The sequence below is a fragment of the Anas acuta genome, chromosome 2, assembly GCF_963932015.1.
Source record: "Anas acuta chromosome 2, bAnaAcu1.1, whole genome shotgun sequence".
Taxonomy (NCBI): domain Eukaryota; kingdom Metazoa; phylum Chordata; class Aves; order Anseriformes; family Anatidae; genus Anas; species Anas acuta.
In genome coordinates, this window is record NC_088980.1 from 30,195,663 (window position 1) to 30,208,789 (window position 13,127).

Sequence of the window (13,127 nt, forward strand, 5' to 3'; positions counted from 1 at the left end):
TTGACTACAAAATAATTTTGGTAAATATTTTTTCTACTGTATTATATGTTAATTTAAGTATTAAAACAATACCTGCCCAATTCTGCATCCCATTCCTTGTGTTTGTAGAAGTTTCATTTAACTTACAGATTGTTACCAGATAAAGATGTTTTAGTGACAAAGTGTAATCTTCCCCCCAAAAAGTTAGTTGTGTGCCAGAGCAACTTAAATTTACAATGTTGAAGACTTGATCACAGAATATTATGAAAACAAACACAGAATTTAAATAATAGTCATAATAATCATTCAAATGTGATCAAGAACAGTTCCAGTTTACCAACTGGAATACAAGTTTCAACGTTGTCAATACTTTTGTTTAAAGAGAGCATTAACATGATTGGTCCTGAGGATATTGCTAGAATCTGCAGAACTAATAATAAATACAGAAAAATAGAGGAAAAACAGGACTACATAAAGAAAGTTTTCATTAAAGAAAGTTTTTTTCATTGCAAATAATGAAATTTTCTTTACAAGTCTGTCACATTTTCCATAGACCTTAGTGATTCTAAAGACAAATCTTTACAAAGGGATCAACTGTTTCTTAAATATTTTTCATCATTAATTCAGAACAGTGTTATGTATATAACCTGTACATGGCCTGCATACATAATTTCTCTCAAGCATTTGTCTTGGACAAATTAATTACTGTAGATGATGGAAATTGAATTAATTTTCTTTTTTTTTTTCTATTTTCATCTGGAAAGTATTTACAATCTAGACATTTTGAAAGGTCTACTGAGGTATGTATGCTAAGATATTTTTCATTATATAAGTGCAAACTGGCATGCAGAAAAAAAATCTTCAAGTTCATGTCCATGACAGCAGGAAGATAATAAAGACTCAAAGTAAATATTTAAATAACTAAAGAGATTTAATATGGCAACGTTCTACTAGAGGAGCTTGTATGTCAGTAAGTGCACTTAAAATTAAGACAGTATAAAACATTCATCAATTACGATGCTAGCTTTAATCACACAGTTTACACAGATAGTTCACGTTCTATTCTTATTTGAATCCTATGCACAGAATAAAAGTTATTATAAAGCTGGGACCCACTCATCTTGAGAAAAAAAAAAGAAAAGTCTTGCATTTCAATGAAATCTAAATGAAAATGGCATACAAATTTTAAAGCAACTTTTAGCTTATCATCAGCTGCAAGGTACATGTCAAAGTATTAGTTCATAATCAAGAGGTGGGAGAGAGGGGTGGAAGCAATACTGATTTACAGTTCTGCTGCCTACCTGGCATTTGTTTCCATCGTTCTTCAGATACCTTAACTGAAAATACAATTTATAAACAGACATGAGTAGACTGAGAGACACTAAGTAAAGAATGTTCACATACCAGATAGATTTATGAACCCTGCTTCTCTAGCTCTTGTATACCTTTCAATTTTCCAGGAAAATATCAAATTTTTCTAACAATTTTTTTTCCCAGTATAGTCAGTTTTTTCACCACTGGTAACATTTTAAGTTTACTAGATACTCTAAAATTATGGTTTCTATTTTTTTTTTATTTGTACATGGTAATGTACAGATGTTTACTTATTTTTTTTCCTTTTGCTCCATATTATATAGATGTAGCATCTAGTTTAAAACTCAGGCAACTGAACTGCAATATGAACAGCATGTTTTCATGCACTAATAATAATAATAACAACAACAACAATAATATATGCTTTGCATATAGCAATTTTTCAAACAGTCCTTCAGGTATAAATGCATATGTAAGACTAAAGACTAAACTGAAGATGAAAATGAAGTACAAAATAAGTGAAGGAGAAAAACGTTAGGAGTTACTACAGTAACAAACCTAGCATACAGTTTTAACAATAACAATAGAATTCACTTTTTTTTTTTTTAAGCTACACATTAGAATCAAAATGTATCAGAGAGAATTATAACAAAAGCAAAGAAAGCTGAGCATGGCATCTACCAGGCAGAATTTAGCAACAAATCTGACAATGACCTACAAACAGCTGTTATCATTTCTATATATAAGTGTTAAAGCCTCAAAAACACAACACCAAAAAGAAAACTTTTTGCAATAACAGTGCTCAGAACAACATGTGTAAAAACACAGCATAATAAATATGCACCAGTAAATGTCAGCTGCAATTGGAGTTACCAGGAAAAGTGTTAAATTGGCAGCTGGTACAGTATGTTTATAGCTGATGATTCTCATTGATGAAAACAATGAATATTTCACAGAAAGATTAAAAATAATGACAGTGGAAATTGTGTGCCTGAGACATTATAGGCAGCAGAATCTGTGTAGCAGAAAAATTACAATACTGATAATGTCTGACATATGAGATAGCTCCTGCAGTACAATAACAATGCATTCAGACATGTCCTTAGAGATTCTGTGACAAAGTATCTTAATGGTCAAAGAACTGAACTGTTGGTGTGACTTGCTCAAACCTATGTTATTATTTGAGCTGTAATTAGCAACAGAAGGTTTTGAATCCTCCAAACAACTGATTACACAATTGCCTACTAAGCCTACTGCTCTACATGTGGAACTAGTCCAAAATAACAAAATAACAAAAGCACGGGAAGTTGGAAATATACAGTCTTCACAGCAGGTATTTTTGTATGGAAATGTGTCCACAGCAGTTCTGACTAGAAAGCATAAAGATATATGATGTATTCAATCCAAATGAAAAGAAGAACCATTCCCCTGATGTGGTAAGCAAGTTTAGCTAGGAGAAAAAAAAATAATTAAAAAAAAAAATCATGCACACAATGTAATACAATAAAGTGATAAGGCCAGATTCAATTGGCAATACCTGAATGCCTATAATTAATACTGCACACTGAAGCAACTATGGAAATCTAGAGCTTGGTATCTGCAGCACATAACATTTTAGCTAGTAGCACTTGTACCAAATTCACAGCTTCTAGATGAACAGAAATTTGAAGACACCTAATCTTCATATGAAGAATTCAGGCAACTAAGAACCCATGAAACCATTCAGTAAAATGTTTTAAATGCTTGATTAGCCCAGCTGCTCAGAAGATGAAATTTAGTTTTAAGTTAGCCTAACTTCTACTTTTAGCAAGGGTTTTGATAGAGTTCCCAAATTTGTAGAGTTCCAAACCTAAGACTTCAAGACAGAATGTCTTGAAGAAATCTTAAGAAGAAATCTTAAATTTCTTCACTACATTTTTGTTAAAAGTTTAAAAAAATTTTAGAAGTTGGAAGGTTTTAAACACTATTTTGCCTGAAAATATTTTATCATGTTGTCCTCTGCTGTTTAATAACAATGTTATTTAGTGTGAAAATTTCAGTCTTACATTGTGTAGAACAAATACTGCTAACAATTACAGGACGTTTAAAATACTATTAGCTGGTAAGTATTTAAGATTACTAAGAGCAGCAAAAAAAAGTTAAGAGAAGCAGCAGTAACCAGGTAGAGCACTAGCAGAAGCATCCTGCATGAGGCTGTGAATGTTTCTAAGTGTTTGTACAGCAAAGTAGTCAGTAATACTATGTAACCATAGCAATCTGATTAGCATTAATATGACAAAGACTGTCCACTTGGTGTCTCAGCTGCATCATCAATGTGAATTAAAAAGATAAAACCATTTAATATCTGTTTCTCTTCACGATATTCCTTATTCATGACTTAGTTTCTGCAATTTCATAAATATCCGAACGAAGAAGTACAAATAGTTTAGAATTCTACATATTTATGACTATTAGAAGGTGAAGAGCAGCAGCACAGAACTTGCAATTCTCACATTTTATTACTTACCTCCAGAAAGTAGCTGGGGTTTGTTTTTTATTAAGGGGCTGCAGTGAGAGATTTTGTTGCTAAATGATGTAAAAAGATGCTCAATGAAATCATCAGGTAGCTCTGCCTCCAGAAAAGTCTTCATGAACAGTTTGAATCCCTCTAAATCAATTGTCTAGAGGAGGAAAAAAGTAATTGAATTGATCATTTTTCAACAACTTTCATATTAACACATCAGATAATACTGTTAGTAAAAACTTTACACTATCCTTGAAAATACTGATTCCTGAAGGTATAGCCTGGCATACTTATGAGAGTGACTGATTTTTGAATTATTACTTTGAAAACGCACAATATTGTTTCAATAGCCCAGAGTATGGTATAAAATAATCCAGAATAAACTCAGAACACTTCTATAAGGACCGCAAAACTAAGTTCTGTGCTGACTTGTTTCTTAATCACAATATGGCTTAAAAGCACACGCAAAACTGCAAACAAAGGCACCTAGGGAGCTATCGGGATGTATCTGCTAAGACTTCTCTTTTATCGTAATTAAGCAGACGATAAGCAGGGGATTTCTAAATGCCAAATTCAGGCAATTGAAGGCTACCTGTTTTTTCTCGGTGGCAACAACTCTTTCTGCTATTTGTCAAAGATGAACTGATAATCTAAATAGGTTCTAACATTCAAATGAGTGCTTAGACTGTACAACTTGGGGGGGAGGGGGGCAGAGTTGTCAGTTTGAAGCATTTGTAATTTAGTTTAATTTATTTTTTTGGCATCAAGGTAGGACCTGATTAATGAACCTTCATTTATGATTTCTCTCTGGTAAGACAGTGTTCCCTGTTTTAAATATTAAAATGAATTTTAGATTCATTATGATCCCATTTTACCCTGCTAATATAGAACCACTAAAAATGAAGATGTGAAATGTGTCAAGAGATCTTAAGCCAATTTCACTTTTATCTCTGAAATAACTGACACAACTGCACACTTATCAATGATACTATTCAGTTACATAGGTGATTTTAATAGAACAGCTTAACACTCGTTAATCTGTAAACTATATAGTGTTGCTGCCTTTCTAGCTTGAGCAGGACAGTAACTTTTCTAATAGTTAACAGAGAAAGCCACATTACACCACGACATCAACTTGGAGACATCAACTTGGAGAAAACTTCCCATGCTTGGGGAAGACTCATTCATCCATGAGAAAAATAATTCAACGCCTTTAGTTCAGCCCAGCGAATGCAGCATTAGGAGGGAAAAGACTACGAAGGCTTGAAGGGAAATACAAGGGAAAAGAAAAGGGAAACTAAATCCTCAGTGCCGTCAGTGCCTTCAGAACCTGAGTCATAGTATAAATTATATTTAAGTCATTGTAAAAATTATTTTAATGCTTTGGAGCAATGATTTTTCTCTCTCTCTCTCCCCATTCCCCTCCCCATTTTTTATGAGATGCAGAAATTTTATGTCCACATCAAATAAGGCATTTCTCATTAAGGCCAATACCTAACTGCTAATGGCTAATATTTTAAACATATATCACTCCCATTATAGGGACTAACACAGATTGAAAATTTTGACTGATCTTGTGCAAGTCGTTATTATTAGGAATGCAAACTTAGTGAGCATCTATGCTGAGCTAAAACAGAACACCTGTGACAAAGAAAGTGAGTGACACCAACAGAACTCCTACAGATTGAACACAAAAATAGCAGGGACTGAAAAAATTACCTCCACAAGGCTTACGCTGGGTATAAAATGCAAATAATCAACTTGGGTACAGAGAAACTACCTTTCTCTCATCATCATAGAGTTTCAGTCATTGTCTTCCTATTTGGCAAACCATACATTCTTTCAGTCATGCTATAAACTTTTTTATTCTCAATAACAAAAACAAAACAGAATCACAGAATCACAGAATTTCTAGGTTGGAAGAGACCTCAAGATCATCGAGTCCAACCTCTGACCTAACACTAACAGTCCCCACTAAACCACATCCCTAAGCTCTACATCTAAATGTCTTTTGAAGACTTCCAGGGATGGTGACTCCACCACCTCCCTGGGCAGCCCGTTCCAGTGCCTAACAACCCTTTCAGTAAAGAAATTCTTCCTAACATCTAACCTAAAACTCCCCTGGCGTAACTTTAGCCCATTCCCCCTCGTCCTGTCACCAGGCACATGGGAGAACAGGCCAACCCCCACCTCGCTACAGCCTCCTTTAATGTACTTATACAGAGCAATAAGGTCACCCCTGAGCCTCCTTTTCTCCAGGCTGAACAAGCCCAGCTCCTTCAGCCGCTCCTCATAGGACTTGCTCTCCAGGCCCCTCACCAGCTTCGTCGCCCTTCTTTGGACCCGCTCAAGCACCTCCATGTCCTTCTTGTAGCGAGGGGCCCAAAACTGAACACAGTACTCGAGGTGCGGCCTCACCAGAGCCGAGTACAGGGGGACGATCACCTCCCTAGCCCTGCTGGTCACAGTGTTTCTGATACAAGCCAGGATGCCGTTGGCCTTCTTGGCCACCTGAGCACACTGCTGGTTCATATTCAGCCGACTGTCCACCATAAAAAAAACAAAACAAAACAAAACAATATTCTCCTCAGTGTATGTAATCAATAAAATCACAATGTATTGGCATCCAAGTAAACTGGTCACGAGTTCATAGCATATAAATGTATTTTTAACTCTGCAAGCATAACAAATACATTAATCGCTGAATCAACTGACTTTAACAACCTGAGATTTTTTTTATTTTTTATTTTTTTTAAGTTTCTCATCAATTATGTGTTTGTTAGCTATTTCATTACATTTCATATAAAGGGGAGTAACCAAGTGGAAAAGAGAAACAGAAAAACAAATTACAATCCAATTTAAGTTAAGGTTTATGTACGGATATATAAAATATCCAAGTTACATAAGGCTTTTTAATTATTATTTTCCTTGTGTATATGTCTGCTAAAAATACTCCTTGAGTTTATAGCCATCTTAGATTTTTGAACTGCTGCCTCAGTGTACTGGGTCTGGCTGGGATGTTAACTTTCCCTGCAGCAGCCCATACAGTGCTGTGCTCTGCACTTGTAGCTAGAACAGCAGTGTTATCACACCAGTGTTGTGTCTACTGCTGAGCAGTACTGGCACAGCATCAGGACTCTAACCCTCCTAGGGAGTGGGCAAAAAAGTGAGAAAAGAAGTGAGAAAAGTGAGCAGCAGAGCAGCTGACCTAAACCAACCAAAGGGATATTCCATACCATGTGATGTCACACTCAGCAATAAAAGATGGAAAAAGGAAGAAGAGGGGAAGGGTGTGCTCTCATTGTGAAAATGTCGGTCCTCCTCCCAAACACCAGCTACGTGCGTTGAGGCTCTGTTTAAAGGACGTGGTCAAGCATCGCTCATTTGTGGGAAGTAGAGAGTAATTCTTTCCTCTGCACTTCCACATAGCCTTTATTTGTTTTGTCCCTTTCCCCCTTTCCTTTTTTTATTCCCCTTTAGTTAAATTGTTTAGTTAATAATAATCTTTCAATAATATTTTTTTTCCTTTAATTAAATTATCCTTATCTCAATCCACAAATTGTTCCTTACATTACTTCTTCCCCTCCTCATCTAAGGAGGGGGAGTGAGAGAGTGGTTGTGGTGTTTAGCTGCCTAGCACAGTAAAACCACCACACTCAGTAATACTGGTTCACCAAGCTGATTGCAATAACTAAATCTATAATGCCACATTTTCCTATTTATATGCTCAGAACTGTGTTTGGTTAGAGATTTGGGTTAAAAAATAAGGTTAAAACTATGTGTTTTTTTCTTCCTGAAGACTTTCTCAAAGATGTTCAAAGTTCTCATTATTTTCTAAAGATGGTCAGATCATCTTTTATCTCAGCACCCCCAAATCAAATATTCCTAACATAATTTCTGGCCATGAAAGACAACAGATATCATGACTTGGTTGCCATGCCCACTTAATATATTTGACACCCTGACTGCCACTGATTACAGTGGCTAGCAAAGGAGGAAATAATGTGTTTGTTCTGTAACACCCTTTTACACTTGGATTTCTTCAGCTGAAAGTGCTTTATCCTTTGCTCTCATATGCTCTGTGAACCCCTAATGAAGTAGCAACATTCATACAACAAATCAGATAACCCAAAAGTTTTCAAACGAAGATGAAAGTTGTCTGGGAACTAGTAAATGACTTGGATACACGTGAGAAATGCTTTTAATTGTCCAAAATGGAGATAGAAATACACATGCTGTAACAAATAAATGCTCTGCAACAGTCCTTTTATGAACAGATCCCTGTGATTAGGTTCTTGTCTATATAAAAAACACAAAATCCTTGATTCTAATACTCCATAGCTGAGTAACATTTTCAAGAGGATCTAATATGCTTAGTGCAGATTATCGTAATAGGAACTGAGCTCTAATGGACTGTAGTGATTTTTGAAGTTTTGTTTTTCTATCTACAGTAAAGAGCAGAATGGCACTAGACTGTAACAGATCTAGCAGTAGTTTTGATTATACATCTAGCTCACAAATGGGAAAGAGGAGAGTTTCCAAAAAAGGCACACTTCAAATTATTTTCATTGCTTTCTCTATTATCTCTCTCCATTGTAATAAACATAACACTTTATACAGAAGCAGAAAAAAAAATAATTCCTTAAAAGAAATCCCACGAGGACCACAGTAGAAGACTCATGTTACAGGTGTTAGAGCTCTATGGAACTATTTTTAGTATTGAGTATGGTTCATTTAGAATAGAACACTTAACGATGGGAAATGTTTGCTGAATCTCAGCCCAATTTTCACAGAAAAGAGGAATAACACAAAATATTATGAACATTTTTCTGTTCTGCAATCATAGGCAGTTTTCTTTTTTCCTCTTAGAATTTTAATGGTTCAAAACATAAAGATGCTTCAGTAATGAAATAGCCTCTCTCTACTTACTAGCATAACCTCTATCTACCCTCCCCCACTAACAACACTTTTCAAAGGAACCACACAACACTTTGGGAAACAAACAGTAAAAAATAAAAATAAATAAATAAATAAAAAGGCAAGATGACATTAATTTTCCACACTGACATGCATCACACTCACTCAGCTATACAAACATCTTCTTTTTAAATCTCAATGTCATACCAGAATTTCTCAGATGAAAAGTTCAATATATTTTAGGATGACTTGAATATAATTTGTTGCAGTTAATGAATTCATAAGCATTAAATAAGCAGTTCCTACCAATACTATCAGAACAATATATAAGCTATAATCGTGGATGTTGTTTTCTTAAGTATGCATGCTAATTGCTTAATTCTCAACAGTTGCTTGGCTTTCAGAAGCTCCAGCTGAATATAAATGAACCTGTGAAAGAAGGATTTTGCATTTTGAAGAGCATTTTCCAAGATGTTTCCTAAATGAGAGGATAAGAGTGTGCTAGGATATACCAAACTGACTACGATTAACTTGACACATGAATTAATGAATACCATTTCATAGGAGACTATGAGGGGTTTGGGAGATTATGGTCACAATTTTAGGGATATCAAGAAAATTTTCAGTGTAACAGGGTTTAATATAAGGTTAATATAAGGACATGGTCAAAGCAGCCAATAATTAGAGGAACATGAAAGAACTTCCTAATCATTTTGGTCTACATCTTCTGGGAAAAAAAAAAAAAAAAACTGTGCTGTTTTAGTTTTGACGCAAATAATAAATGGGTGCCAACTAGATTGTCAATACGTCACAGAAAATTAGGTATTTTTATATTGTTTATATGTAACTGGAATCCTATTCTATATCTTAAATAACTCATTTGAGAAATATACTGGAGCTCTATTTCTTATATCTCAAAATTATAAAAAAAAAAAAAGTCACAAAATAAAGCTTTATAAATGTTTATAATCTTCTAAAACACTATAATGTCTTACAATGCTTGTATAATGAAGCTTCATTTAGTTCTGAAACTTTTTGATATAAGTCCAGAAAATTATACATTCAAAAGCACTATCAAGGTTCAACTCACTCAAACACTATTTTCCACATAAAAATATCACTATATAATATTGTAATGATATTAGAAATAGTCAATTATTAAAATATCAATACTTATTAAACATTGACTTTAATATTAGTGATATTAAAATAATATTACTATACTTAGAAGTAATTTTTATGTTCATAATTTCCTAGTTATACATTTTATCCAGTGTTTCCGGTTGCCAAAAATTCAAAAACAAAGTATGTATCTAACCTAAAGAGAAGAAAAGGAGAAAGGATGGAAGGCAGAAGTAAAACTGTACACTTTACACTTACATTTGTAAATCTTTATAGCAAATAAATGTGTCAAAGATTAATCACTTTTAGCTTTTCTGGAAGCAAACATTAAACTGGACTCACTATGACTCAGTGTAGAGGAAAGCTAAAAATAAGCATCTTGTTTATGTGACAAATTGTCAGATATAACCATAACATTTAATTAACCATCCACAAAATTTCAAAATTGATTTCAGCTTCAAATTGACAACAAGAATTTGATCCATAGGTATTGTTTTTCTGTAAGCTTCCCCCACAAATGTATTTGTGCTATACACTGAAAAAAAGAAGAAATAAAGCAAAATTTATAATGAGTTCTAAATGATTGACTGACTGCTGAAAGAAATTATCTGGATTTGTCTCACTCCATGTGACTACGTATCATGACAAATTTACAGAGAAAGGCATCCAAAGGTGCCTTTCACACCTTTATTAACTGTGCCCATTCATTAACATACTGTGATGAGGTATAACTTTTACTTCACAGCACTGTGCATACCCATTCATTTTTGTAACTATAAAACCAAACAGATAATTACAGTCTAATAAGAACAAGATGGGTCAGTTCAGAAAAGGAACTAAAATGCTTAAAGTTGGATTTTGGTATTATATTGATGTCCTTAGTCTTATTAAGATCTTGAAGGCCTAGCTCAAGTGCTAATAGTGCTCTATTTTATATATATATATATTTCTAATAAAGCACTAATACTTGATAAACTCTTTAGGTTTTTACCTATAACTTCCACAAACCTGTTTCTGAACGTGAACAAAAATGTTTCAATCTTCACTGGATTGAAAAAACTCACCCTTTACCTTATGTTTAAGATAAATAAATTAATCTGTGTTGTTGGGTCTTGCTATACATGTTCACAAAAAATGTCTAAGAAAAGGGATGGTGCACCAAGTGTGGTGAAGATCACTATTCCACTTTGAAAGGACAGGGAAAGTAACAATATTCCCACCTTTGAGAGAAAAAAAATCTGGTAGATACTCCCAAAGAGTAGGATACCATGGCTGAATTCCCTTCTTTGCCTGGGGAAGTTCAAACTCTTTCACTAGAGAGTACCAAACTTTAATAAAAGATCTGAGAATTCATGGAGAAAAAAAAAAACCAACAAACAAAACAAACAAACAAACAAACAAAAAAAACAGGTATGTCTATTCCAACAAATTGTTAAATATTTACTTGTACAATTGTTACAGAACAAATTACTAAAAGAGTTCTTTGAATGAGGAGGTAATCTGAACATGTTTAAGAAATCAGGCTGGTCAGAGAGATGTATGAAAAAAGATACCAAAATCTTTCAGATATTCCAGACACATAGAAGAATGTAAGGTACTTGGGTAGATTTTATACGGAATGGCTTTTCTTTTTCTAGAAAATTACTTTATTTTTTTTAATTGCTATACAAGATTCGGGTGATAACTTTACTCAGAGTGGAAGTATTCCATTTTGGATCTAAGTGTACAAATAAAAGAAACAGAACTATTTTGTGTATTATTATATATATAATAAAATATTCATCATATAAACATGCATATTGTGTTATTTATGAAACGAAGCAGTGAGCAATATTTGCAGATTGCTCAGAAAGGTCATTCTGCACCTTTGGGATAGGGCTTCTCAGATACAGCATATGTTTTACAACTAAATTTTTGTCATATCTATGTTAGTCCAAAACACTTATTATTTTTGTTTTGTTTGTCTTGCTTATGTTAATGTATGAATAGATTACATACAAGAAAGTTCTATCAGTGCAAATAACTATTATTTTCACAGAATCACAGAACTGTAGGGGTTGGAAGGGACCTTGAAAGATCATCAGGTCCAACCCCCCTGCCAAAGCAGGTTCCTCAGAGCAGGCTGCCCAGGTAGGCGTCCAGACAGGCCTTGAATATCTCCAGAGAAGGAGACTCCACAACGTCCCTAGGCAGCCTGTTCCAATGCTCCGTCACCCTCACCATGAAGAAGTTATTTCACATGTCAGAGCGGAACTTCCTGTGCTCTAACTTGCAGCCATTGCCCCTTGTCCTATCCCCACAAACCACTGAGAAGAGGTTGGCTACAAACTTCTGTCCCCCACCCCTCAGATATTTATATACATTGAGGAGATCCCCTCTCAGTCTTCTCTTCTCCAGGCTGAACAGACCCAGGTCTCTCAGCCTTTCTTCATAGGGAAGATGATCCAGGCCCCGTATCGTCTTTGTGGCCCTCCGCTGGAGTCTTTCCAGGAGATCCCTGTCTCTTTTGTACCAGGGAGCCCAGAACTGGACACAGTACTCCAGGTGAGGCCTGACCAGGGCAGAGTAGAGCGGGAGGATCACCTCCCTTGACCTGCTGGCCACATTCCTTTTAATGCACGCCAGGATCCCATTAGCCCTCTTAAATCAAGATCTTATGCTTATGGGATCTTATGCTTAAGAATAACAGTTTTTGTAGAGATGATATAAAATAGACTAATGTGTCCAGACAACGTGAGAATATTGCTGTTACAATATCTGACTAAGCAAATATGGATAGATTTGCCCAGATCTTTGGTTTAAACGGATTTTTTTTTTTTTTTTTTTTTTTTTGAGAACCCAAACTCGATCAATGTGTTGGGGTGGAAATTTTTCTGAAGTTTATGGCATCTTTCATTTTACAAGTAAGCTACAAACACAAACAATTAAGATTTGCTCTGCCAACTCCCATTGCTTTGAAGAAAATTCCTCTCCTCAAATAGCCCTTTAAGAACCAGGATAAAACAGAAACAAAAATTTTCCTCATAACAATGTTCTTGGAATAAGATGATATAAGACAGTTACTTAAGGAAAACAGTTACAACATTATATAGATATTGGAAAATATAATACAATGTTAAAACAACACTAGCTATATGCATGTACAAAGCAGCAGCTACAAAAGGTAATACCACAAAATTACTATTTTGTCTAATCTGGAGAGAGCGATGATGCCATTTGTGGACAAACTACAGTATGTGGGGAGGTTACCTCTAAGCCAGACAGGCACAAGGGGAGTGGCGTGGTAGGGTAG

The 13,127-nt window shown here is 34.8% G+C and overlaps 1 protein-coding gene across 20 annotated transcripts in view; it reads right to left on the minus strand.

Annotated features, from left to right (window-relative positions):
- DGKB (diacylglycerol kinase beta) overlaps positions 1-13,127 on the minus strand; it is a 375,368-nt gene that overhangs the window by 266,924 nt on the left and 95,317 nt on the right. For 15 of the 20 annotated variants that reach the window (XM_068674063.1, XM_068674061.1, XM_068674059.1 and 12 more), the window contains 2 exons: positions 3,800-3,953; positions 1,281-1,316 (listed from right to left, as the gene is read on the minus strand). In XM_068674063.1, the coding sequence (XP_068530164.1) occupies positions 1,281-1,316; positions 3,800-3,953 (190 nt within the window). Of the gene's footprint in view, positions 1-1,280; positions 1,317-3,799; positions 3,954-8,920; positions 9,053-13,127 lie in introns of those variants that run through there. The other 5 variants (XM_068674068.1, XM_068674069.1, XM_068674070.1 and 2 more) reach the window with 2 other exon arrangements.